The sequence below is a fragment of the Rhyacophila brunnea genome, unplaced genomic scaffold (genome assembly GCF_057557595.1).
Source record: "Rhyacophila brunnea isolate RB1 unplaced genomic scaffold, BYU_Rbru_1.0 scaffold_4, whole genome shotgun sequence".
In the NCBI taxonomy this organism is placed as follows: domain Eukaryota; kingdom Metazoa; phylum Arthropoda; class Insecta; order Trichoptera; family Rhyacophilidae; genus Rhyacophila; species Rhyacophila brunnea.
Window position 1 is genome coordinate 24,225,604 of NW_028233068.1, and position 26,340 is coordinate 24,251,943.

The window sequence follows — 26,340 nt, forward strand, 5'->3', positions numbered from 1 at the left end:
GGCAGCAGGATGGAAAGGTCTATAAACAATGAGGAACATTATTTGTGGAGGAGGTCAAATGCCGCTCTAGGATATAGCAGCGACAGTGTTGCCATATTTTGAAAGTGGAATTATAGTACAGTGCCTTCAAAATTATAGTATTTAGGCAAAAAATATAGTACGCGTTGAGTGACCAATAATTTACTGCATTTTCAAAAAAATAAACGTGGGGTAATTGAAAGGCCTATAAACAATGAGGAACATTATTTGTGGATGAGGTCAAATGCCGCTCTAGGATATAGCAGCGTCAGCAGCGAGGAAGAAGAATAAAGTAGTAGGTATTAACAATATAATAATTAGTATTAGTTAAAGAAATCCCATACTATATTTGTATCTTTCTTTTTAATGATAATAAAATTCTTGTGAAAAACGCACATGAAAAAACGTAGATAAATAGACTAGAAAATATTTTAATTCAAAATGTTTGAACCAATCCTAATAATCGATACTGGCAACTATTATATGATTCTGCTTAATTCAGAACAAAAAACTTTTTGAAATAATCATATCACAACAATATTACATTACTTAATGCCTAAATAATTTGGAAGTAATAATTTAGAATCATAAAAAAGATACATTTTATTGTACGCAATGCACCTGTGTGATAAATTGTCTTGATAATTAGTGGAAATTGGCCTAATTCAGACAATTTGATTTCATTACAATAATTTAAATAATAAGTCAATGTACACAAATAACATTTAATAACACGAGGTGGAAACATTTAAGATAAGGCAGATTTATTATCGTATTCTGATGTGGTTTACATTTTAAAAAATCAACATTCCATTCTAAATTCTCACTACAATGTTAATTATGAGAATAGAAAATTGAATAAAATATTTTCTTCATACACAAATAATGTATTTATTTACTAATTCTTAGTTCAGTCATATTATTATCTCATATTTTTCGTATATTAGGGATACCTATCCAAAACCATAAGTCGTCAATCTTTTTACATAGGTAAGTAAATAAGTATTATGGCGCCTGTACACGTGCAAGGATTTACTGGCACAAATAGTGTGTATTTGAAACTATCACGATAATAACGGTTTACACGTAAAAGTGCTGACTGCCTCTCCAATCTCACTTTTCAAGCGTAAGCGAGACGCGATGTTGTCATTGTATGGTGCTATTTGACATGTTCGGATAGGTTCGTAGTTATTCGGTGAACGTCAAAATGTTCTGTGCGGTGTAGCTCGTATTTCTTTCGGCAGGTTCGCCATTATCGTTATACTGCGCATTCGCCTCTGCCATGCAAATACCAATTACTGCGTGAAAATTCTTCTGAACTTTTTTGATCCATGCATGCAATCTTGCAACTTGCACGATAATACGTGTTTACACGTGCATTTTCATGTTATGATCGCGATAATACGTACTGTCAGCAGTAAATCTATGCACGTGTAAACGGGGTATTAGTTTAAATTGAGTCTTGTCACGTTGTGGATACCTACCTATACCTAAATTCAAAGTAGGTAAATGCTGACCGATGGAAGAATATGCAAGATTGATTGTCTTTCACACTAACCCCCACCCTGCGGCAGGACGAGATCCTACTTGTACTTTGGCGGGCAGGAGGGTTGGACCTTTATCGATTTCTATCAATTTTACCCTGACGTCTCAACTGGATGGATCTCTCAACTTAACTCACTTTAGTTTCATGGCCGGTACGGACCCCGGCCACATTAAAGAACAGTTTTTTTCTTTCACTTCATTTGAACTTTCATTAACATTAATTTGTAAAATCAGTGTCTACAATTTCAAGGGAAGCAGCAGATGAGTACCCTATTATTTGTATTATAATGTTTTTGTAAAATTGTATGTTTTCGCATAAAAAAGATCACAAGTCTCCTTTATTTAATGTCTCTTTATTATTACTTGTTCAAATAAATTCAATATTTCTAGCTTAATAAACAATTGTTACCTCTAAATTATAGTGTTTTCTTTATTTATTTGGTATTTCGTTATGTACACATATAGAAAGCACTTGGCGCCCTAATCATTATTCAATTTATCATACACTTACATGTCTTGGTTTATACATAGTTTTCTTAGTCTACTTAAATTCCTTTTTTCATTATATTCTATAGATATTAGTTCACTGATAGTCACATACATTTGTCAGCGCGATCTCATGCCCTGAATAATTTAATTATCCTATTTTACTCTTTACGCTTACATCTTAATCATGCTCTATTCTTAACTTACAATTAGTCCAATCTCTATTTTTTTATTCACACATTCTCTCCTCTATTTTAGCCTCCATTTTATCGCATTTTTAGAGTCTCTAACATCTGTGAAGAAAACAAAATTACCGACTATCAACTTTCAGAAGAACACAAACGCCATAGCTGTCAACCTTATCTAACCTAACAGTAAAGCATTGTGATATATCTATGGGGATATTTAGAAGGCTAATAAGACGTGTCCACGTTGTTTCAGAAAATCTGCCTGTGGTGATTTTGACTTATCTGATAGTGTAGACGTGTGCGTCTTGCTGAATTCGATAACTATGCTTTAAACTCATTGGTTGAGACGGATCCAAGAAATAGTCGACGCACTTGGTGACAGTGCAAAGGCACCTTCATGAAATCGGAAAGGTATGACAAGTCAACCAAAAACACGTCATACTGCAGTACATAACAACGTGACACCACCGCAGCAAAAACAACCCAAGAAAAATTAAAGCACCTTACTGGGAAGTCTTACCGCATCCACCATATTCACCCGATATTGCGCGTTCAGATTATCAATTATTTAAGATCTTGATTTGAGTTACCCCATCTCCACCCGCCATGTATATGCAGCCGCGAAAATAAGATCTATGGAACATTCCCTCAAATATAAAATGTGTCAAGATGTCAGTAGTATTCAAGTTCACATGGAATAATATTTTTTCATTACATCCAGCACATTTTTATAAGAGAGGAATTGAAAATGTACATAAGGTAGTACATAATGATAGCTAATATGTAATTGACGAAAAAAATGTACTCGTATGTGTGTCTAACTTTGAAATGATTGACTAAATGATTTTCAAATAAATCCATGCTAAACGATTTATTAATTTTACTTTGCATAAATTATACAAACATCGTTTAATTGGATTTAATAAAATCTATTCGCGTGAACAGACTCGTTTTACAGATCACAATACTAACATAATTATGTACCTACAGCTGTAATATACCTGCCAATTATTTGGATAATAACACTAATATAATGTTAATATAATAATAAATTAATATTTAAGATTTTTTGAATCATTTAATAATTAATTATATTACTGATTTGAGGCCCCCTTTTAAATCTTTTGACGAATCGATGTCATTTGCGTTATAGAAACGCGCCACGGTCCCGGTGTATTGATATTGAACGAAAGGTTAACACCAAATCATGGTAAAGCAAGTTTGCTAAGATACTTTCACACTGTGGTAGTCCATATTGGCATATTATATTATGTGCTCGTTGTGGAGCGTAATAAAAAAGAGTATTTGTATAAATTTATTGTTTTACATGACATCTTCTATGGACATAGATTTTGGGTATGCACTGTCCCGAATACGCATTAAACTACTAATAATATTTGACCAGTGAACACCTCAATAGGGACGTATATTATTAGTAGGCATAATGTATATTGCTACTTTGTAGTTAGATGCGCGGATTTCATAAAATCTTATTATTAATGAAAAGGTCGACCGTCTAAAAACACCTTTGTCTTGATCGCTATCGGAAACGTGTCAAGTGCGAATTAATGTAATATTGATAAGACTTGTTTCACATTGGATAGGTAACGATTATCGAGATTATCGGTATATCTACCACCTTCAATATCATTGGAATAAGTAAATAGGTCTCAAATGCCACAAAATATAAGGGTGGGCAAACTATCACTAGGTAGGTATGTTGGTCGTCAAATTTACACAAGAAAAAAAAATTCTACATATTTTTTTGTAAGGTTAACGGTTTTATAACAATGTTTAGAAATTAATGTTAGCATTAAACTGTCTTCTAATTTTTTCAAACTGTAAGTTAAGTATTTCGAAAATACATTAAATAAAATAATCCTGTTTTATTCTCTGTAGGATTTTATGTCAATCCACTGTTGGACGAAGGAGTCCTCAAGTTATATTCACTCTCTTCTATTCCTTAATCTTTACTGCCACGCAATTCCGCAGAACCTTAATATTTTTTCAATTCACGGGTACCACTGGCTGGAATATTGCATTCATCCATCAACCACCCATTTAAGCGTTTTGGCATACTTAATTACGTCGTATATTCTCGGCATTTCCACCCCCCTCCCCTTTCTAGCGACTAGGCTGATTACCACAGAACAGATTAATAAATAGAATATCTATAGGCTATACCCCAATACACTACACTTTGACGTAGGGTTTTGAATGAGTGTCAGAGCATAAACCGAAAGCAGTTGTCAGAATGAAGGACAACGTATTCTTAGCACGTGTTTAAGTTTATCCCATATTCTTCCACACTCGATTTCGGTTGCCTGTTACTCCACACCCGTTAAGTATTTCATTTCCCATTATTTCTGAGTTCCCTGACTACAATATTTGGTGTATATGTTACGCCGAATGTGCGAAATTGAATATTACATGAAATGGGCAAAATTTTGCCTAAATCATGAAAAATGCAAGCCCGTTGCCTTATTCATGAATTAGACAAAATATCTGGAGAGTGCGTGAAATCGGCAGTAATTTTTCTGCCTACTTCATGTCTTGGACAAATTAGATAGTAGCGCTACGGTGGTATTTTTTGCAACTAAACTAAATGTATCAAATGCTCATGGATTGGTCAAAATGTACATTTATATTATCTATGGTCAAAATAGATGATCGCGCTCCGTGGTGTTTTTTGCAACTAAACAAATGTGCCAAATGTCATTGATTATAATATAAAAATATACCAATCAATAACTACAATGACGTTCATATATAATATAATACGGATGAATTTTATTGAAAAGTATTTTCGCGATTTGATTCGTGCTTGGGTATCAATTGTGCAATGGTCGATTGAATGTTTGTGATAGTTTGTTGACACTTGATAGCTAACCTCAAAATGGACATTCAGTTGAATAATTTAATTCAGAATTACAATACCTAACCTAACCTAATAATAATAATATTATATTATGTCCAATTATAACTAATAAAACCATCCGTATTAAATTTACTTTTTCTTCTGTCATGTTAACAGTTCAAGAATTCCATACCGTGGCGAATTCATGTACTCAGCAGAAAAATGACCTAATTCATGAATAAGGCAACAGGCTTGACTATTACATGAATTAGCCAAAATTTTGCCCATTTCATGTAATAGTCAATTTCGCACATTCGGTGTAACATATACATACATACATTAAGTCAAATTCGCTTTCTAAGTAGGTACATCTTTAAATCGAAATTTTAAATTAAATCCCTGCTGATTACAGGATTGAGTTAAAATGATGTCATCACATAAGACCATTGAGGAAAAGTTATTCGTCTCAGGCATGGTAACAGTAACAGAATATAATTAAACAATAAAAATAATTAAATGAAGACGGTACAAGAAAAGAATAATCCCATAATATATAAATAAGTACATAGGTACAGTTTTCAAACTCAATTATTTAACCTATTGAAATAAATTATACTGTATGCATTATGCATAGTACCTATATTTACTGTCAAGTTACATATTATTTACGAATCGCGGAAGTATTATACGCATAGAATTCAGTACCTATACGCCGAGGCTGGCCGCACGTTCGCCTCCAATGAAATTTAGCTTCTCGGGCATAACAATGCTTCAATCTTTAAGCAGTTTAGCTGCTCTTGAAATTGTAAATCAATGTGAGGAGGCTACGAAACATGAAAAAATGATTTCCGCAAAATACCAGTCAAGAGATATCATTATATTAACAAAGATACAAGAGATGAGAATTATAGTAGGTATTTCCCGCATTTTTATTCGTTTTCTTTTGGAGATCGGTTACATTTACTAATTACGTGGCTATATAACTAAGCTAATTACTTACATAATCCGCAATTCAATTTATGGGTGAAATAGACTAATAGTTTCCACTTTTTAATAAGGCAAATAATTACGGTTTGTACTAGCAAAGTTTGTACGCACAAAACGTCCAACAGGGAGCCATCATTCATTCGACTCAATCACTCGAAAATCTCATTGATGATCTCCGGGGCAAGCTTCAGAATGTGGGCCCACGATATTGTGTTTTAATTTACTTGATCCAAACTAATTGTGTAGGTACAGTTTCTTCAGGTACAGCTGGTACTAATACTCATTGAAATGCTTTCATTTCTAGTGCAATGATAGTTATTTAGTAATGTGTTTGTGATTCTATATTTAGAATCAACCAAACCTCTGAAAATAGTATCACTGAGACATCTGATAAAATCCATGCGGCGGAATATTTGCATCGAATGTCAGGGTAAATAGTCCGGGCAAATTGAAATAATTAATGCCACAGATAAATATTTTTTAAGTGAATCAAAAAACGAAATAGTTTTAATATTATTACGAAGAAGCAAATATACAAAAGCACGATTGCCAATTTCATTTCTGCCAATTTGAAATTGTTAAAAAAAAAAAAAAAAAACCTCAACATCTGATAACAAAATGATACTTCGAAAAATATTTAAGCAGTTATTATTCACGGAAATATCTTTAGAAATAATCACATTTTGTTTTGTTTTCTACACAAAAAAAATGCTACAGAAATGCTGCAATTTTGGTACGTTTCACTAGAGTCTACTATCAAGGTGTTGTCTCTTAAAAATATTGAAGCAATGGTATTCAGCAAAAAACCTCTCAAAGATATATCCATATCTAATGTGCTATCGAGTATCTAGTAAAATACTATTTACCTACTCATAATGATTGCAGTTGTCATTCATAAGTAATTTATTGGGAATCATCTTGTTCAATCTATGAACGCATAACGCGTTCCAATTATTATTAAACACTAACAGCGGAATGCAGAAACATTTGTCATAACTAAAATTTCCTTAGCAGAAAACACTATGCAGAAACACTGTCCTTAGTTAAGATCATTTTTATTGAAAATAATACCATATTTAAAAATTCTCGTTAGGTAAATTATTTTATAATTGTTAAACGATGACAAAAATATGACAACTGCATTTTATAAATGCAATAACTATAAATACATATTAATATTTAATTATAATACTCTTATGTTTCCGTTATAAGTCATTATACGTGATTCCACAGGCACCACAAGATTTTTTTTTAACATGGTAACACTAGCATCAAGTGTCATTCTTCATCTGGTATTTTGTATTTCTGCGGGCTGACGTATAAAAATAAAATAATATTCTGCAAGTACATGCCAAACGAATTAACACTATCAATATCCATATTGAGATACATTGTTAAATGAATTTGAGTGTATGGACTGTGTTATAGACATGCGAATTTATTTTGACAGCAGCTGTCAGTGGTAAATGGTAATACAGAAGGGGCGTGTTCATAACAAAAGTAGTCTATGGTTAAGGATTCCTTAACTCTATACTCGGGATTGTCTATAGTTAAGTCATACTTTTCGGCGACTTATCCTTAGGAACGAAATCTTTGATTGTGCATTCCGCTCTAAGAGTATGTAGCGACTAGTTTGTACTACTTATAATATAGAATACTATTCCCCGCCTATTATAGATATTATACATACAGTAAATGGGTGCACCGTGGAGTTGCAAGATTTTATACAAATCATGGAACATATTATTGAACAGCTAACGTTAAAAATTAATTCCACAAATAAACAACACGATGGATAGAAGCCAAAAACTAAAACGTCAAACCAACGTGCGACTCAGTTCTCAAATAATATTGCCAAACAAAATAATATAATACACATTATAATGACTTTAGTATTTAGGTGCATTAAAAAATACTGCGTATTTTCACAGCGCGATCTTTTTTAATATAATTCTTAGAATGGAATTTTAATTGTATGAGTAGCAGTTAGGTATTTTTTGCGCTTTTTATATCGTTGCACAAATGCCAAATGCGTTTTTTGTCATTGTTTTGGTTACTACTTACTTTATTGTATTAATCGAGAATTGTCTGTTCTAGAGAAAGCATTGTTCGCTGAAAGTACAATGCCGTTCTCTAACATTCTTTAATATTTGGTGTAAGTTTGATAAAAAATAGATAATTTGTACAGAAACACTAAATGTGCGAAGGAAAATTGGCCGAAACCGTTGGGTCGATTCACAAAGAGCAGAAAAGCATTCAGGGCGAATGCGATTGGTGGAAGCGGTAATTTGTACGAGTTTTAAATATAAGTAGGTAGCATTTATTTAATACATTTACTTGAAAACAATGTTTCACTCAGAAAAATTTGAAAATTGGACAACAATTTGATATAAATATTTGATAATATATACCGTATGCCCCAAGCTCATTTTCCCCACATCTTAAAGCGGGCCCCCGCTACTAGGGAATCCAATCCCGAGCCAAAATTCTGATCCCGGGATTTCGGGATTACAATTTGACAATCCGGGGATACCGGGACTGGTCCCGGGATTGGAATTTTTTTCCATAGTTAATATACAATTTTTATATTTAAAATAACATTGATGAAATCGGTCAAAAATAAATCTAGTATAATTTATACTATTTAAGACATTTATTATTAATATTGTATACATTCAATCTTGGAAATACACAAGTTTAATGGAGTAAATAATAATGTGAAATTCATATGAGATTGCTGTTTCTGATAGTAAAGACATTAGAATGGGTTAGCGAGATTTAAAATAGTAAAGCATATCATGGTGTAGGTACTTATGGCCTTTCCGCTTAATAAATCGAATTAGTCAGCCAAATATTAAACTGCTGTAAAACGTATGCGATCATGGTGGAATTACTTTGTTAATAGTGCTAAGCATTGTTTTTTTCTAATCTTTCTCATTTTTATTAATTTATGTGAAAAAATAAAATGAGCCGGCAACTTACACATGGGTATAAATCAAACTTCATTCAAACTCGGTTTATTTCTAATGTAGTTATTTGTTATTAAAAGTATTTTTTCTGTTATATTTTCGTTTTAATTTTATTTTCAATAAAAATTGATAAAAAAATCAATCTCGAAAGTTTCGGGATTATGTTTATCAATCCCGGGATTCATAGGTATCGAAAATAGCTCGGAATCCCGGGATTGGAATCCCTACCCGCTACCCATCGCTAAGGTTAAACGCAGTGGGACGCTTTACAGAATCATTTTCTAAATGTTGTTTCAGGTAAAACGAATGGTATTAGGTGTATTTTTAGCGATTTTTTTGTATTGTTAAATAAATCTCCTTGAATTATGGAGTTGTCGATTATCGACAAACAGCAATCAAAAATTACATAACAAAATGTCAGGACTTTACAAATAAAATAACGCCGCATGCGACTTTTTCCCATCTGGGCAAATTTGTGATGTGTTTATCTCACTAACCAGGTCGACCCGCCACGCCCCCCCCCCCCCCCCCCAGAGCCCGGGCCACCAAGCTAGAGCCATGTCAGCGCCTCCATTGTCGGGGCCATGCCCAAGCTACCTACGTACACACATGCTTATCTTAAAATCATGTTACAATACATGCCGTACATCCATACTTACAAGCAAAGTGGGTACTACTACGTGGGTAATTAAAAAAAAACACGTGAAATTGAAATAAAATAAACAGAGATGGACGTAATGTCATCATAACAAGGAAATTCCATTATTGTAATAATGTTGATTTAGTTGGGCTTTGAATCAATACAAATTTAATAGAGACTACCCCGACCAGCCACGGTATATTATAAACTGGTGGCGCTAATATGCGCATAGATGGAAATAAAATACGTCTTTATGTAGCCATGTAGGTATCTACATAATAAATTAATTTATTATGAAATATAACGCAATGTTACATATTCCTAGGCCATGGATGCCTATGTGAGTAAACCGGTTTTCAAGGAAAACTAGTTACATATTTATATGTACCATGATGAATATTTTTACCATCGATACCATAATTACACTAGCGCCATTTTGGTACATAGGCACCAATTAGGAACCTACACCAATATAACAATGCAAAACTATCGCTTCTGAGATATTTAGTGATAGCTGATAGTGAATGACAGATGACAATTTTATCAAGCATGTCTATTTATTATGTCGTCACAAAGCATTATGTTTTCGGACTTAGAACTGTGACTACTAAGTACGGATAAACGATAAAGGAATACTGGGCCGTTATTACAATAGTAATCCATCATTGACCACACGGTTTGCGGCTAAAGATTATAAATATATATCTAATCAATAATAAGTAAGTCTATAATACATTTTTTTTAATTAGACGTGATATATTCACTTAGATACAGCTACATTATAATATAATACTGAATACCATTACCTACGAAAAACACAATGCTTGTTTTGCTTCGAGGAAAACGACACGACACGCTGCCAACGTGGCATTTTTTAATAAGAATCTAACTTGCAAAATACGTATCTGGCGTATAGCGTTAAATCTAGCATTTTTGAAGTTATACTTCTTAAGGCGCGTTTGGGAAAACAGATCAGAGTGTATTTTTGGCGTGTGACAAAATTGCGCGCGCCGATGTAACGCATTTGGCGTGTGACGGAAGTTGCAACACAATTTATTATCACACTGTTAATTTATATTCATAAAACTTTATTTATATTGTAGTGTATATTTATTTTTCATTGAAAAGATTGTATATCAAGATTTGAGGCTATATTTATGAGTAAAATTATATATCAATAAATAAATAAATTTTGTGAATGTTGAGTTGGTAAATAATTCAAACAGTGGTATGTTGTAAATTTACAATATTTAGACACTTCATACACAAAATACATATTTTTACAGTTTCGGATAATATAATATTTGTCGTATATCCCATGTCAATTTATTTATTAGCGGTTTCTAATAATTGAAGACAATAATAATTATTATGTTTCATCACAAAACCCAATACTTATCACTTATCACGTTTCAGTTAAACCATTAAATAGGCTATGTTTTACTTTTGATTTGTAATGCATTATTATTGTTACCTAACGAAAATAGTTGTACAGTCATCTGTTTAAGCACTTTAGGCAAAGATGGTCGAAATAGCGGTTTGCTAAATTTTTCAAACATAGGTTTTGAGATTTTTTTCTACCAAAGTAGGTACATTCTGCAATAATATTATTTATTCGCATACATAATATTATTGCTGACGGTACCTATATCGATAAAACACCCTTGAGACCGAAATGAATTTAATCATCATAACACGCCAATAAAATTTGATTTTTTTTATTAATTCATCATGGGCACTTCTGAAACGATTATAACCGCTGTATGGCAAAGATGAGTTTTGGTTCAATACAATAATTATTTGTTATGTTACGCCAAAGAAGTATAACTACTAACGCACGTACATAGGTATACACACCGATTTTTTACATCGCAAATAGTTTCAATTTTCTCATAAAAAAGCAGAATATTATACCAACTTCCTACGAAATCAACACGCTGACCTGTTATACCTCAAGTAGGTATGTCAACAACAAATAATAATTTATGGTGCATCTAAGTATGTACTTACCTATTATTATAATCAGTGTTGCCAATTATTGTCATTCACAAAAAATTGCCAGATGGGGTATCGACACGTTGATTATACTAATATGTATCTACCATTTGCCGAATTTCCTACATACATTCATCGTTCGTTGTGTGACGTATTTAGTTGTTGCGAAACTATAAATTCTGCTTCAAAAATTGCTCTCGTGAAAACATGACTTTTTTTAAATGCTGATTTCTAGATAATACTTATTGTTTAGAAAATCTAACATCTATTCGGCCAACTAGCTATGTTCTTATCCTGTCTGGCACATTTTAGTAAAATACACTTTACGGACGAAGAATGTCACATTTCAACATGTCATGGACTTACTTACATGGACTAGAAGACTTATCGGGTATTGCAATCCCGTATTTTTCTTCTGGAATTAGATATAAATACAAATTGAAAAAAAAATACTTAATTGCACTACAAGATATCTCGCATAGCATTCTCTTGGTTAATGATTTAGTACACGAAGTAACTATGTACATATATGAAACAGCCTTTGAAAACACCTGAGATAACCGATATCAATAAATTGAAGATTTTCGGTGCTTTACATGTTTACGAGAGTAATTAAACACTTCATGTATATACAATATTCAATGTAATGATAAGCATCTGGATCGATAATAAATTAATCGGCCTATCAGTTGTACGTGAGAGATCAATCTACTTCCAATATAATTTAACTGCTGGTATAGATGAAGTACCATAAATTACTATGTTGCGATAAAATATGAACCCATCGCATTGACACAATACCAGAATCGGGGCTTCGAACCGTTATTTTTTTTTCGTTTCGGTTTTCTTTCCGGTTCAGCTCCGAGTGATTATTTTTTAAATGTTTTTAGTTGTATATTTTCTACTATAATTCAGAACATTTTATGGTACTTGTATGATAACCCGGCACCACGCTCCGAAGCCAATGGTTTTGTTGCACCGCACGGCCGTAGGCATACATTTTTAAAATAATATATATATTATAAATAATTATTAAAATCATGTCGAGATACGTCACATGATTTCTTTACATCTTGAATTTGACACCCTTGTTTCAAATGAAAGACAACAGCATATTTAACCGAAAAACAACGATTTTTTTTCCGGATCGATTGAGGTTTTCGTTCCGACAAAAATAACGGTTTTTCCGGTTTTCGGTTCAGTTCCGGTTCAAAGCCCTGACCAGAAAACCCCCAGACACAGCGTGTTCGGTAAATTGTACGATAACACCCCCTACGAGTACAATGTGGCAGGACACATTTGTGCACATTACAAATAACGCAGGAGAGCATTGACAACGAAGGACAATAATTATTATTCGAAAAGTATTTCACTGAGCAGTAATTATACGAATAATTTTCCAATTTGATTTGTAACGCATATTCGAGTTTTAAAAATGGCAGGTACCTATTAACGGCAACGTATTTATTACAACTTTTAATTTTATATTAGCGAGGCTTGGTAGACCCATATGGCTGTGGGATGGTCATTTATGATGGCCTTATTATTGTTTACTTACAACCTGCATTCATATAATACAGTGGTCCCCAACCTTATTATCGCTGCGGACCGGTCAACGTTTGCTAATTTTACCACGGCCCGCTGAGGGGGGACGTTGATTGTTTATATTTTAGATTGTTTTGATTTAATAATTTTAATTTAGTTGTATTTAAACATGTCTTCATAATAAAATATAGTTACACTAAAAAAATAATATAAAGTGATTTAATATTTTAACTCACTAGAACGGTAAATCAATGAGAACCCTGATCTTGTTTCTTTGCAACGAGACGGTTCCATCTGGTGGTAATATGAGACAATGACACCCGAAGTGTGTTGCTTATGTCCAGTTTATTCTGTTGTTTTCTTTTGGTTGCTGTCATTGCAGAAAACCCCGCTTCACACAGATAGGATGTCGAAAATGGCAATAGCGGCTTTATGTGGCGTCTCTTAGCTCCTGGTTAACCTCTCGTCCATGGAAAGTCGCACAAACCCGAGAGAAATACACCACAGTAAATAAAATGGAAATAGTTTAATGTTCCTTGGGCGGCCCGGTACCATTTGATCCACGGACCGGTACTAGTCCGCGGACCGGGGATTAGGGACCACTGATATAATACACCAATTACCGCAGTATGACCCGTCACAAATTCGCCGGACAGAACGAAGAGTAGGAGTTTTACATAGCCAATAATATTATTAGGTAGGTACTTACATCATCTATGACCATTAATTCTCTCAAGACACAATCGATATTCATAATCAATTTGTGGTAGCAATCTGTATCAGTATAAAAAATCCGTGGCTACATTATACCTACTTACATAAATAGGTATTGCAACATAGACAACCAATTTATTCACCGAAATTATAGAAGGCTGGGTTATTCAAATTAGATACAGAATTTTCATTCATAAACAGTTTTAAAATTTTATGAATGATCTGTCAACAGGTAATTTGTTTTTGTTAACTTACCAACAAAATTCCCTGATTTCAACAGAGACTACCTAACTATAAATTTCATACATTACATTACACCATTATAAATTGTTTTGGAATGTCTCCCTTCATTTGGGTTTCCAGAGTCATTTTTCGCGATCCGTTTGTAGTAAAATCCAGGTGACATCACTGAAGGAGTTAACCATGTACCAACGAATATAATATCAAATAACCAACATAATATGTAATAATCTAGTATTAAAACTGTAGGCCGGGAGATGGCGAAGGCTGTTATAAAAATGAACATGTCCAGACATTCGCAATATTCGTAATGCAATCCGCTAATGCACTATCACAATGATAGATCACATTATTACCTACACCAATTTGTGACTTCCAGTATTTTATCGCACGACATAAAAAATTGTTTTTGAACAGCACCCATATCTCATAATGTAGCCAAAAACCCAGTTATTCGAAAAACAGTAAAAAAAAAATGTCGACGAGATTCGGTAATTGAGCGGAAATTTAAATGTACGGCCCAAGAGAATACACGACAAAATAAAATTTTCTCGAGAAGAATATTACACAAATTGTAAATAGACACGTGGCGCGATTCCGGCGATAATGAGTTGACGTGTTTCAGTCGAATTTACAGTACAAGTACGGTGTACAATCGAGTGAAGTAATAAAAAAGTGAATAATGCACACCTAATCTAAGGTTAATCAACCCCCCTCCATAACATTGGGTGCTTACTAACACCCTCTTTTTGTGACGGCACCCCTCTGGATCCGTGTCCCGCCTGCGTGCGGTCATGATAAACCAATTCGCCACGCATTTGGTTAACGTTACCCTGGATTCACAGAGTTCATTCCTCATATTTGAAAGTGTTTTAGTATGGATACTTTTCAATCGCCAAACCAAGACGCCCTTTTGATCATACTCCTCTCCTGCACACGCGCAGTATAATGAGAGAAATAATAATATGTATTTCATTGTTCCGACGCGCGAAGCCGCGAACGACCGCCCGGTCAAACCAAGAAGATTTACGTTCTTAACTGAACACTTTTCCTCGCTCACGTGCTGTCAATATATTTTATATCAAACATAATATATTATACTTACCTATCTTGTTATTTCTAGTGTGCCCCAATAAAACCGTTTGCATAATCACTAATCAGTGTTCATTTTGTAGCAACCCACAACCAAAAACATTTCAACCCTTTCTCCTGCAATTCCACCCGTATTCATCCGGAGCCAAAAGGCTGTTTGTTACTACTGTAATTCAAACATTTTCCGTCGTATGCCTCAATAACCATTCATCTACCGTAATCAAATCGTTAAACTACAATAATTAGGGTTTACCTCACCTGTTTAATTGATTAAATTAATAAACATATCCGCGCGGACGATATTATTATAATCTGTGTTTTAATACATTATGTTACATGCCCCACCACTAAAATCCCAAAAATGAAGGTCTTCTGAGCACCCTAATCTTGGATCCAGCTAGGATGAGTTATCAGTACCTATACTGGTTTATACCATTTACATTTTACACGGATAAATTGAAAGGTCGTTTATTTATGCTTTATGGATTGATGAAAATATTGATCTTGTATACCTACTTGTATGCCCAGGAAATGTATTTTGATACTCGATGTGAATGAAATATTCTGATTGCAGCAAGAGAAGATGCTGTATAAATTATAATAAGCGATGTCCAACGAGTGACGACATTGGAAAGGTCAATACGTTGCCAGTAAGTGGGTTCATCCACACGCGACAGAGATTTGAAACGCTATTTGATATGTCGGTAATTACTCACTTACGTACGTAGGTCCCACGGTGGAGTAGCGCCTGTAAATTCGTAAATGAATGTTCGTATCCCTCCACATGTTATTTTGTTCAGTATTATTATATTGAATCCAGAGGAAGGACCCAATGGGTTGGGGGAGTGACTAGCAATGGCTTCTCGTAAAAAGTCTTGCAATATAACCCCCACTCAGAGAAGTCACAAAAATTTACTTAAAAATATGCTCCTAAGTAATTGTACCTACTTACTTTCATGGTTGTGAAAATGTATTACAGCATTACATACCGGCAACAGTTTAAAATGACCGTTTGGTACTTAATTTAAATTCAATACATACCTAACTCATCCTTACGTGGTAAAACCCATTACAAACAATTGTTTGGTAAAAAAATATGTTTAATAAATTTATCTTTCTAACAAAACTGTTTGAAAACTTAAAAAAGACAATAATTAAATCATACTGATGTATTTACGACACATATTTTGATACATTGATAACGCACCATATTGATCTTGCATTTAAAAATGGAATTATTGAATTATAGAATTTTAGTTTAATGTAACATAAAAATTTGGCTGGTTACTAAGATGTACCAACCTACCTACTTTGGTGTATTTACACATAAGTATCAAGCTTTTATGAAACAGTGTGTCGTGGCCGGGAAAATCTGGGGGGCGGGTAATTTTGGTAGCCTTCAGGGAAGACGAAGCAGGAGTAGAGCGCCAGCGCGCTGCAGCAACCATGTGAAGAAGCTTACACATGACTTACATTATAAATGACTGCGTTTCAGAATAGCCGCGATCCTCAGCCATGAGGGAACGGTCGAAAAGAAGCAAGAGGAAAATGTAATATACATTATAGGCATACCTTACTTACTAAGTACAGGACACAGTAGGTACACAATACTTGGTGGTTATCATTTAGCAAGTACATACTTAAACCATGGCCCCCACATCCTGAAGCGGGCCCCCAGCCTAGGATGTTTGGCGTTGGCGGGTAAAAGCAGCGTGACGCGCTACATTAGCGTTTTCCATGGTGTACCTACGCGGTAAAATTAAGGTGTATTTTTAGCAATTTTTTGTATTTTTAATATATACCTGCATCCATTTGAATTATGCAGTCGTCAAGTATCGGCACACACTTAAAAATTGCATCGTACAATCAAATATTTTAAATATTAATAACTATTGAAGTAAAATAGCGGCGCAGGCGACTTTTTTTTACTATTATAGCAAATTTGTGGTCTGTGTTTATCTCGGGTCTAGGACGATTTGGCACCGCGAACTGGCCTCCTCCGATTGGCCTCCGGTAATTGGCCGCCGGTACAATCGGACGCCGGCCCAATTGGACGCCGACCCAATTGGCCTCCGGGAGATTGGACGCCGCACAGTTGAATTAAATGCGCAAAGGAATAGACGTACGTTACGATTTGTTGGAGTAAATAAGCAAGTCAGTTTAATATGCTTCTTATATGTTTATTAAAAGAAAATAATTTTTGCCTCGCTAAAACTTAAAAATGTGCATAATCAATTAATGTATTGTCTATTCATGGGTACTTATTTATATTTACAACAAATATTAAAAATAATGTTAGATGTTAGAATGAAAATTACATTATATTTCAGCATTTTATCGACTTAATATTATAATAAAGCTTAAACATGTATATTATTATGCATAAATGCGTATTTATTTTTAAGATAGTATGAAATTACAAACAAAATATTAAGTAAGTTATCTGCTAAGTATAAATGTTTCAGTAGTTTGATTGATAAACTACTTAGGTACTGGGTGCCGGACGAATCCCGAAGGCCGAAATCCCGAATGGCCGAAATCCCGAAAGCCGGAATCCGGCGAATGGGTCGGCGTCCAATTGGGCCGGCGTCCGATTGTACCGGCGGCCAATTACCGGAGGCCAATCGGCGGAGGCCAGTTCGCGGTGCCAAATCGTCCCATTCCCGTTTATCTCACTCATCTGGTCGACTCGTCACGTCGGGCCCCTCCCCAGCCCGGGCCCCTAGGCTAGAGCCCTGTTAGCCCCCCCTTGCGGGGGCCATGACTTAAACTAACTACTTATACCGACATAGTTACTTATATATTATATATATGTACATACTTATAGACAATGTTTTATAATATTATAAATAATAACTTACCGATAGAAGATAATCCAACTTATAAAACCATTTAATTTACATAATGTAAAACGAAAATTGTATCAGTTTGTTGTTTCTGTTCATATGCCTTGGGTAAGCAATGTGCTGATAACAACCTAAACAGCTGTGTGATTGGATTATCAACTAAAAACATCGTGTGTATGAAATTAAGAGGATTCATATTATATTATGATATGAAAATGATAATTCAGTACGTCAGTTGGGTAAAGATAAAATTACTCGAGTATTTTTTTTTGACAGACAAAAATAATAAAAAGTTTCAATCGCCTCGCTTGTTGAGTCACGACTCACGAGTGAAAGTTAGAAAATTATGGAAGAGATTTCGCATGGCTATAATAATAATGATATAACGAATTCATACGTCATAACAGTGTATGTAGGTACCATGTAGCATGTCCACTGTCCAGAGCTGTTTGAACCCCTTTTTTAAGATTCGGTTCTGGGGTGCGGATCCATCAAAATGAAAAATCTGAACTCTGGCTCCGGTTCTTTAAAAAAAATCAATGAGCTTACTTACTTTAAGCTAAGCTTTAAAAACCTAGCTCTAAGTATATTGTGAATATTTTAGTTTAACTTCATAATTACAGGGTGGGGCATACGAACATCATATACTTACGTGTAGATATTCAATCACATTAGTAAAAATAAATTCTGTAAAACAATACGTCAGAACCACAGAACAGATTAATAAATAGAATTCAGCTATACGAGGGTGGGTCAATAAGTCCTTAGAAAAGCCGACAAGTGGCGCGACTAGTACTGTAAGCGGTTTGTTTTCATGCAGCGGCACTACCGATTCAGTATGCTGCGAAGTTTCAATCAGATTGGTCGGGTTGTTGTGTGTTTTTCGTACATTTAAAAAAAAAATTGCTTGTGGAAAATGGAAAAATGGAAAATGGAGAAAATTGAGTTTAGAGCTGTTATTAAACATTTTAATATAAAAGGGTTAACAGCAAAGGAAATAAAAAATGAGTTGGTTTTAGTTCACGGCATATCTGCTCCTTCACTTGCAACTATTTATAACTGGTTAAATGAATTTAAACGTGGTCGTACATCAACAAAGGATGAACCACGCTCAGGACGTCCTGTAGAGGTGACTACACCAGAAATGATCAATAAAATCCACGATATGGTGTTAAGTGACCGAAGATTAAAGTTGAGTGAGATAATTGAGGTTACAGGGATCTCAAAAGGTAGCGTCATTTCTATTTTACATGACAAATTGGGCATGAAAAATATTTCTGCAAGATGGGTGCCGCGTTTGCTCACAGTCGACAATAAACGCAATAGGGTGGTGGCCTCTAAAGCCCTGTTGTCGCTCATGCAACGCAATCCGGATGAATTTTTTCGTCGCTTTGTGACTGTAGATGAAACATGGATACACCACTATACTCCCGAGACGAAAGAACAGTCAAAGCAGTGGATTGCGAAGACAAACCATGTCCAAAGAAGGCGAAAACTGTAAAATCAGCTGGTAAGGTTATGGCTACTGTATTTTGGGATGCACGTGAAATTATTTTCGTTGACTATTTGGAAAAAGGAAAAACAATAACAGGGGATTATTATGCATCTTTATTGGACCAGCTAAAAAACGAAATTGAAGAAAAATGGCCTCATTTAAACAGGAAAAAAATCCTCTTTCATCAGGACAATGCCCGTGTTCACACATGTTTACGATCAATGGCTAAAATTGAAGAATTGAAGTTCGAATTGGTCGACCACCCACCGTATTCGCCAGATTTAGCCCCTAGTGACTTTTTCCTTTTCCCAAACTTAAAAAAATGGCTAAGTGGACAAGGTTTTTTTGCAAATGAAGAAGTCATCGATCGGACAAATGCTTATTTTGAGGACCTTCCGAAAAATTATTTTTCTGACGGTTTAAAAAAAATTGAGAAACGTCTAACCAAGTGTATTGAGCTCCAAGGAGATTATGTTGAGAAATAAAAAAAAATACAAAAATAAAAACTGTTTTAATGCTTTTTTCTAAGGAATTATTGACCCACCCTCGTACCACAATACACTACATTTGGAAGCAGGTTTTGGAATGTGTCAGTGTACTACGAAAATGAAACACACAATATAGACGTACATTAGTGTGTGTTCCAACCTTCAAATACACTAATATTGAATGTGTAAACCGAGAGCAGTTGTCAGAACGAAGGACAAATTTAGAATGACGTATTCTTGACACGTGTTTAAGTTTATCCCATATTCTTCCACACTCGAGATCGGTTGCCTGTTACTCCACACCCGTTAGGTATTTCAGTTCCTATTAATTCTATGTTCCCTGGTCAGAACGTTAATATAATAATAACTGCACCATACTTAGGTGATTGATAAAAAAAAATTATAGAACAATGGGACCTCTGGAAGCTTGATAGTTTTAAGGGCTTCCAGTTCGTGATTGTAAGGTTTCAGGTTGCAAAACAATTAAGGGGTTCTCAAAGCTCTGTTCCGGTTCCATTCGAATACGACTATCCTCGTTTCGATTAAATCATGTGAAAATCTGTCGCAATGGAAAAACCGCCACTTCATCCAAACTAGGCACCTACCAGTGGCGAGATGTAGAGGTAGACTGTCATGATTGAACATAAATAGTGCACACAAAATTTGTCAGTCATACTTATTTGTTTTCATTGAACTAATAATATAATTTGCAAATGGTGCGGGTTGGTTTTTTTAATTCAATAATTAAACTCTGTATAACCAAACCATAATAATTTAGGTAGGTATGCTATGGGCGATCTGACAAAAACAGTGCACATTTTTTTAGTAATACTTATTTGTTTTCGTTGAATTAAGAATACATGTCGCACCGTGAGTGTAAAACCATAGCAAGTGCAAATTTTTCAATTTCGAGATTTAAATGCAAAACAACTGTTATAGTCATAAACTTGATAATGTAAAATTGAAGTTACTGCAAACTTAAAAATTTTCATTAAAAAAGACAGATATTTGGGTTTTACAATACAAAGATTTACTTCCATTGTTAATGTAAAACCATAGTATCTGCAAATGATTATCCATGACTAATTGTGAAACCCGAGCATCAGACGCATTCTTTTGGTGTATGCAATGTGGCATTGTTTTTATTATTGTGATAGCAGGCAATTATTGAAATGATTCAGTGTTAAGACTTTGATAACGCATCCAGACGTATTCTACAACACATTATTGTTTCCTTTGATTCAAGTAATGTAGTGCAGTGTATTTTTTTTTTATCAAATATGAGTTTAAGGATTCGAATGATGGTGGAGTTAGCTTTAAAAGCTGAAAAACTTCTAAAAAGGTAAGACTTTGTGATAAAATATTATACTAAAATGATATACAAAACTAACCTTAATATTATTATTGTTATGAAACTTATTATTATCGACTTATCTTATGTACCTATGTATTTATTTTATGCACCTATAATAATAAACTCTTTCAATTAACACAACAGTATATCAATCAGATCTATGATATTTTTGTTTTTGCAATGTTACAGATTTTCAAAAATGTGACAAGTACATTTTCTGATGCTGAAGAACCCATGTTGGATATAGATAAGGATGCTGCTGGTTTGCAAGAGGAACAATACCCATTATAATATAGGCTTTTTTCAACCAAACAAGGACCTATGTGACTTTTGTGAAAAATATAAAAATTGCAGTAGCGAAGAGAAAAATATAATTCAAGTTAAATAATATATGACATTCATCAAAAAAAATAAACAATTATTGAGAACACAGAAGGCGAAAGACGAATAAAATAGTATGTTGTTATAATCTGCAGGCCATATTATCTACACCAAATGCCCAGATATCAGTGCTATATTATAAAAGAAAGCTTTCAACCTATAATTTTACCATCTTACACACATTAATAATAAAAATGGTTACTGTTTTGTTTAGCATGAAGGGACTACAAACAAAGGGGCCAATGCAATTGGTTCTTATGTTGTAAAATTTTTGGAAGACCAATCAATTGGGAAGGAAGTAATTTTTTATTCGGATAATTGTGCCGGACAGAATAAAAATTAATTTATTACAGCAATGTATTTATACGCCGTCCAGAATTTTAATATCCCAAAAATCACACACAACTTTTTGGTCGTAGGACACACCTAGAACAAGGGTGACTCTATAACACTCTTGCATAGAGATACAAAAAAATAGTCTTGAAGTCAGGTCCAATTTATATACCAATACAGTGGATTCCAGTGAATCACTGGAAATTGGCACTGACGAGATTTTTGATTTTCACAAGTTAGCAAATGAAATGGGCAATAATTTTCAACTCAACGAAAATAGTAAAAAGGTTAGTTGGGTAGACATTCGCGTTATTGAAGTGAGGAAAAACAATCCTTATTGCCTGTAATAACCCTTATTGCAAGTATGAAACAGAAGTGTTTGATATAATAAATATTAGAAAACGTCAGGGCGGACGTCAATCAGTACAACCTCAACTACACAAAGCATTTATAAAACCACCTCGGATCTCCGAAGCAAAATTAAATGACTTGATTTCCCTATGTTCATCAAAAGTGATACCAGAAATACACCACAATTTTTATAAAAAAAAACCTTCATCTACACATTTAAATACAGATTCAGATAATAATTGACGTCGATAAAATTAATTATAAAAACATTATAATTATTGTAATTTGCTATTTTTATTTTGGTTTAAAATTGTATGCATCTATTTTAATAAATTATAGTTAGTAAGCTTAAAATATCAAAATATTATAGGTAAATATCATTCTTGATTTATTTAATAATAATATAATATATTATATTATAATGGTATTACCAAAGTTCCCAATAAAAATCTTACTGCAATTCAGGTAACTGCGAAATATCAACATTTTCTATGCATCATGAAAGTGTAAAACCATAGCAACTGCTAAAACTTGTAATCTTGATGGATTTATATGAAAAAAAATGAAATTAATAAAAGAACATGTCATAATGTATACATACACCAAATATTATGGTTTTATTTTAGAAACTCTATTTATCCTGACCAAATGAAAACTTCAAACCCTTATATCTCCAAACTATGTAATTTGCACATACGTTGGTTTTACACTCACGGTGCGATGTTATTACAGGTGGTGTGGTTAGTTTTTTTTAAATTCATTAAGCCCTGTCTAACCAAACCATAATCTATAAAAAAAAATATTCTTCTATCTATAAAATATCAAGTTATGTCATAATTTTAGATATTTTATAAATAAACTATTTTTTGGGTATTACTTATCTACTATGGCTTGGATTAGACAGGGTTTAATTAAATTTTAAAAACTAACAAACACTATCTACAGTCTACACAATATTGTAGTACTTAGTTCAATGGAAACAAATACGTTCGACTCGTTCGTGTGAGAAAGTTTAATGTGCACTATTTATGTAGGATCCAGCCTACCTCCACCCTTCGCCACTGTTACCTACTACATAAACTTGTATCATGATTATTAGATTTATTTCATAATTGTATTACAATCCAAGACTATTTGATTAGGACGATGTATCTATAGTCTATGATTAGGGCGCAAAACGACCCTGGCTATCGCCAGCTAGCTCTGCTATTACCTAGGTACCTATTATAAGTTTCGTTCAACGAGCATTAAGCTGCGTTGACACGGTCCAAGTACGATCCAAGTACACTTGGACCGAGCGCCATCCAAGCGCACTCGTACGGGACATCTTCATACAAATTACTCCTATCCAAGCTACTTGGACCGCTTCCTACTCATCCAAGCTAGCTTGGATAGGAATAATAAATTAGTATGAAGATGTCTCATACGAGTGCGCTCGGTCCAAGTCAACTTGGATCGTGTCAACGCGGCTTTATGAACATCGAGCTGAAGAGGCGAGCGACCATTTACACACACAAATTAAACGATGAATATTATAATGGTTTTTTCCAACACAGTCAATCGTAATAATATTATCGAAGTTTTCTTATTATCTTTTTTTCTACTACTCGTATATTTTTTCTATAATCTAAATACTCGTACTTAGTAAATATAGCAAAGATTTTTTTTAAATTTTTTTAAACATAAAGTTTGGAATGTTTCGATATGGTTAGATGTCATCCGAGCGGCTACGCTACCGAGCGGTTCGAATTCCGGGTGTAGCAAAATTTACATGTTGTTTTTCACTGTGTGTTAGGACCCAGAGTATGGACCTAATTGATTGAGAAAGTGACTAACATCGATTTTTGTTCGTTGATCATTAAAAATGATCCTGATAAATTTTATCCATAAATCATATTATTATGTAGGTACCTATATCATGAGTAATTATTCTACCCACTTATTCTAATTCTAACCTAAAAATATGTAAGTAGGTATATTGAGTAAATGTTAGAATATTGTTAAATGAAAAAATATGTCACTCACCGCTATTAACATCTCCTTCTTTGTCATCAATCGGTATTATGAGGAGTGGCAATATTCCGCTGAGCCCAACGAGCAGAGATCCAAAAAATGCAAATAACCAAGGGTGGTATTCAAAGTCGCTGGCATACAACATAAAACTGTCAGGGACGATTTTCACGATTTCATTGTACACATACGACAGTCCATCTTCAGTAAGATTAGCCATATTTACAGATTATAATATAATATTCAAAATATAATTAATAATACGTTTGACACAGTCACTAACAAATTCTAGGTTCAAGGTTGATTGTTATGCATGAAAACACAAATATATCACCAAATACGCTGTATTAAAAACAAGTCACAATGCTTTTGCTACACATTGCAAATAATATTACCAGAATAGTTCACTCTTTAATTAACAATATAGGTATTATATAGACTTGAATAATGAGATTCGTAAACGAATGCCTATGATGATTTTGCCAGATGTTTTCGTAAACATATACGCGGTAGTGAAAAGAACTCGAACAGCGCGACGGTTGACAGTAATATTAACAATGAAACTCTTTTCACTGATTTACAACAGAACTGTTATTTTTCTTATCGATATCGGACTAGCTAATCTACACTGAGATCGAGCCAGTCGACGATGTAATGTTCTCTTTGTCAAATCAGTTTCACAAGATAATACGACTAGCGCACAACGCTTCTATCACAAACGTCAACATGAAACATCTGACTGTGATGCAATGCTTTTACAAAATGTTGTTTACATCTCGCTCAAAGCTCGACGCTGCTGCGGGCATGTTCCGTTTGTGCACAAAAATGACAGCGCAGTTATTCGTCGACAAATATTTTCTTGTAGCATAATATTAAATGGCGTGCATTTTTGAAGCAAGAATTAATGAAAGGAGTTTTACCTACCATTAAAACTCTTATTATTCTTGTTGACTCTGAAGTCCCTTGAGATGTTGATCGTATTTTTGCCTTGTGTTCTTCTGCGCTGGCCCCTTTTTACCCCCTTTTCTTCTCGATTATTTACCTCTCTGGTTGTTCATCTTGTTTTTTACCGGCTGGCAGGACTGACGCTTGTATCGCGGCGTGCTTTGTCTTTGGTATTCAATTTGATATGTCTCAAGGAAACCAGGTAGGTGTTCTCTGGACTTCAGAGTCAACAAGAATAATAAGAGTTTTAATGGTAGGTAAAACTCCTTTCATTATTCGCTATTGACTCTGAAGTCCCTTGAGATATCTGTTTGTTATCACCTGGTAAAGCAAGATAGATCCTGCAAGATAAGGTGGACAGCGCTCGGAATGGACAGGAACGCACCGGAGCGCCGTTGTGGTTCGTGGAATTCCAAAATATACCGTTCCGGCTCGTGGATTCATTTAAAATTGCGTTGCGGTTCGTTAGATTGAGATAATTATATATGAATGTATCTTTTAAAGTTTTTCTCAAAATTAAAAATTAACGAAGTTATGTTATGCCGGGCGTGCAAGGGTTAAAAATAAAAATTATGACATCCCTAAATTTCTTTCAACCTTCTTATTTTGTGTCGATATGTCCATGCCTAAATGCATTGTCTAAATAACAAGAAACAACCAGCTGCAAGCGTAAATTACTTTATTACCCAAAAAATGTGCCTTGCTGACACTATTTGAAAACTCTTAAAAAATAAAGTATACATTGTTTAAAAATTTCTAAAGGACGAAACATTTCAAATCTCAATACAATCTTGCCTTTGACTATTACGCATTGTTCATTTACTTACCTACTAATTTATTATATTATTTTATTCGGAGTGA

General features: G+C 34.1%; 1 protein-coding gene across 1 annotated transcript in view; it reads right to left on the reverse strand.

Moving 5' to 3' along the window:
• Positions 1-25,295, reverse strand: part of Zip99C (Zinc transporter Zip99C) — a 52,352-nt gene extending 27,057 nt beyond the window's left edge. Inside the window, exon 1 of the mRNA XM_085953999.1 lies at positions 24,550-25,295. Coding sequence (XP_085810125.1) covers positions 24,550-24,754 — 205 coding nt within the window. The 5' untranslated portion in view covers positions 24,755-25,295. The remainder of the gene's footprint in view (positions 1-24,549) is intronic.
• Between the last annotated feature and the right edge of the window lie 1,045 nt (positions 25,296-26,340).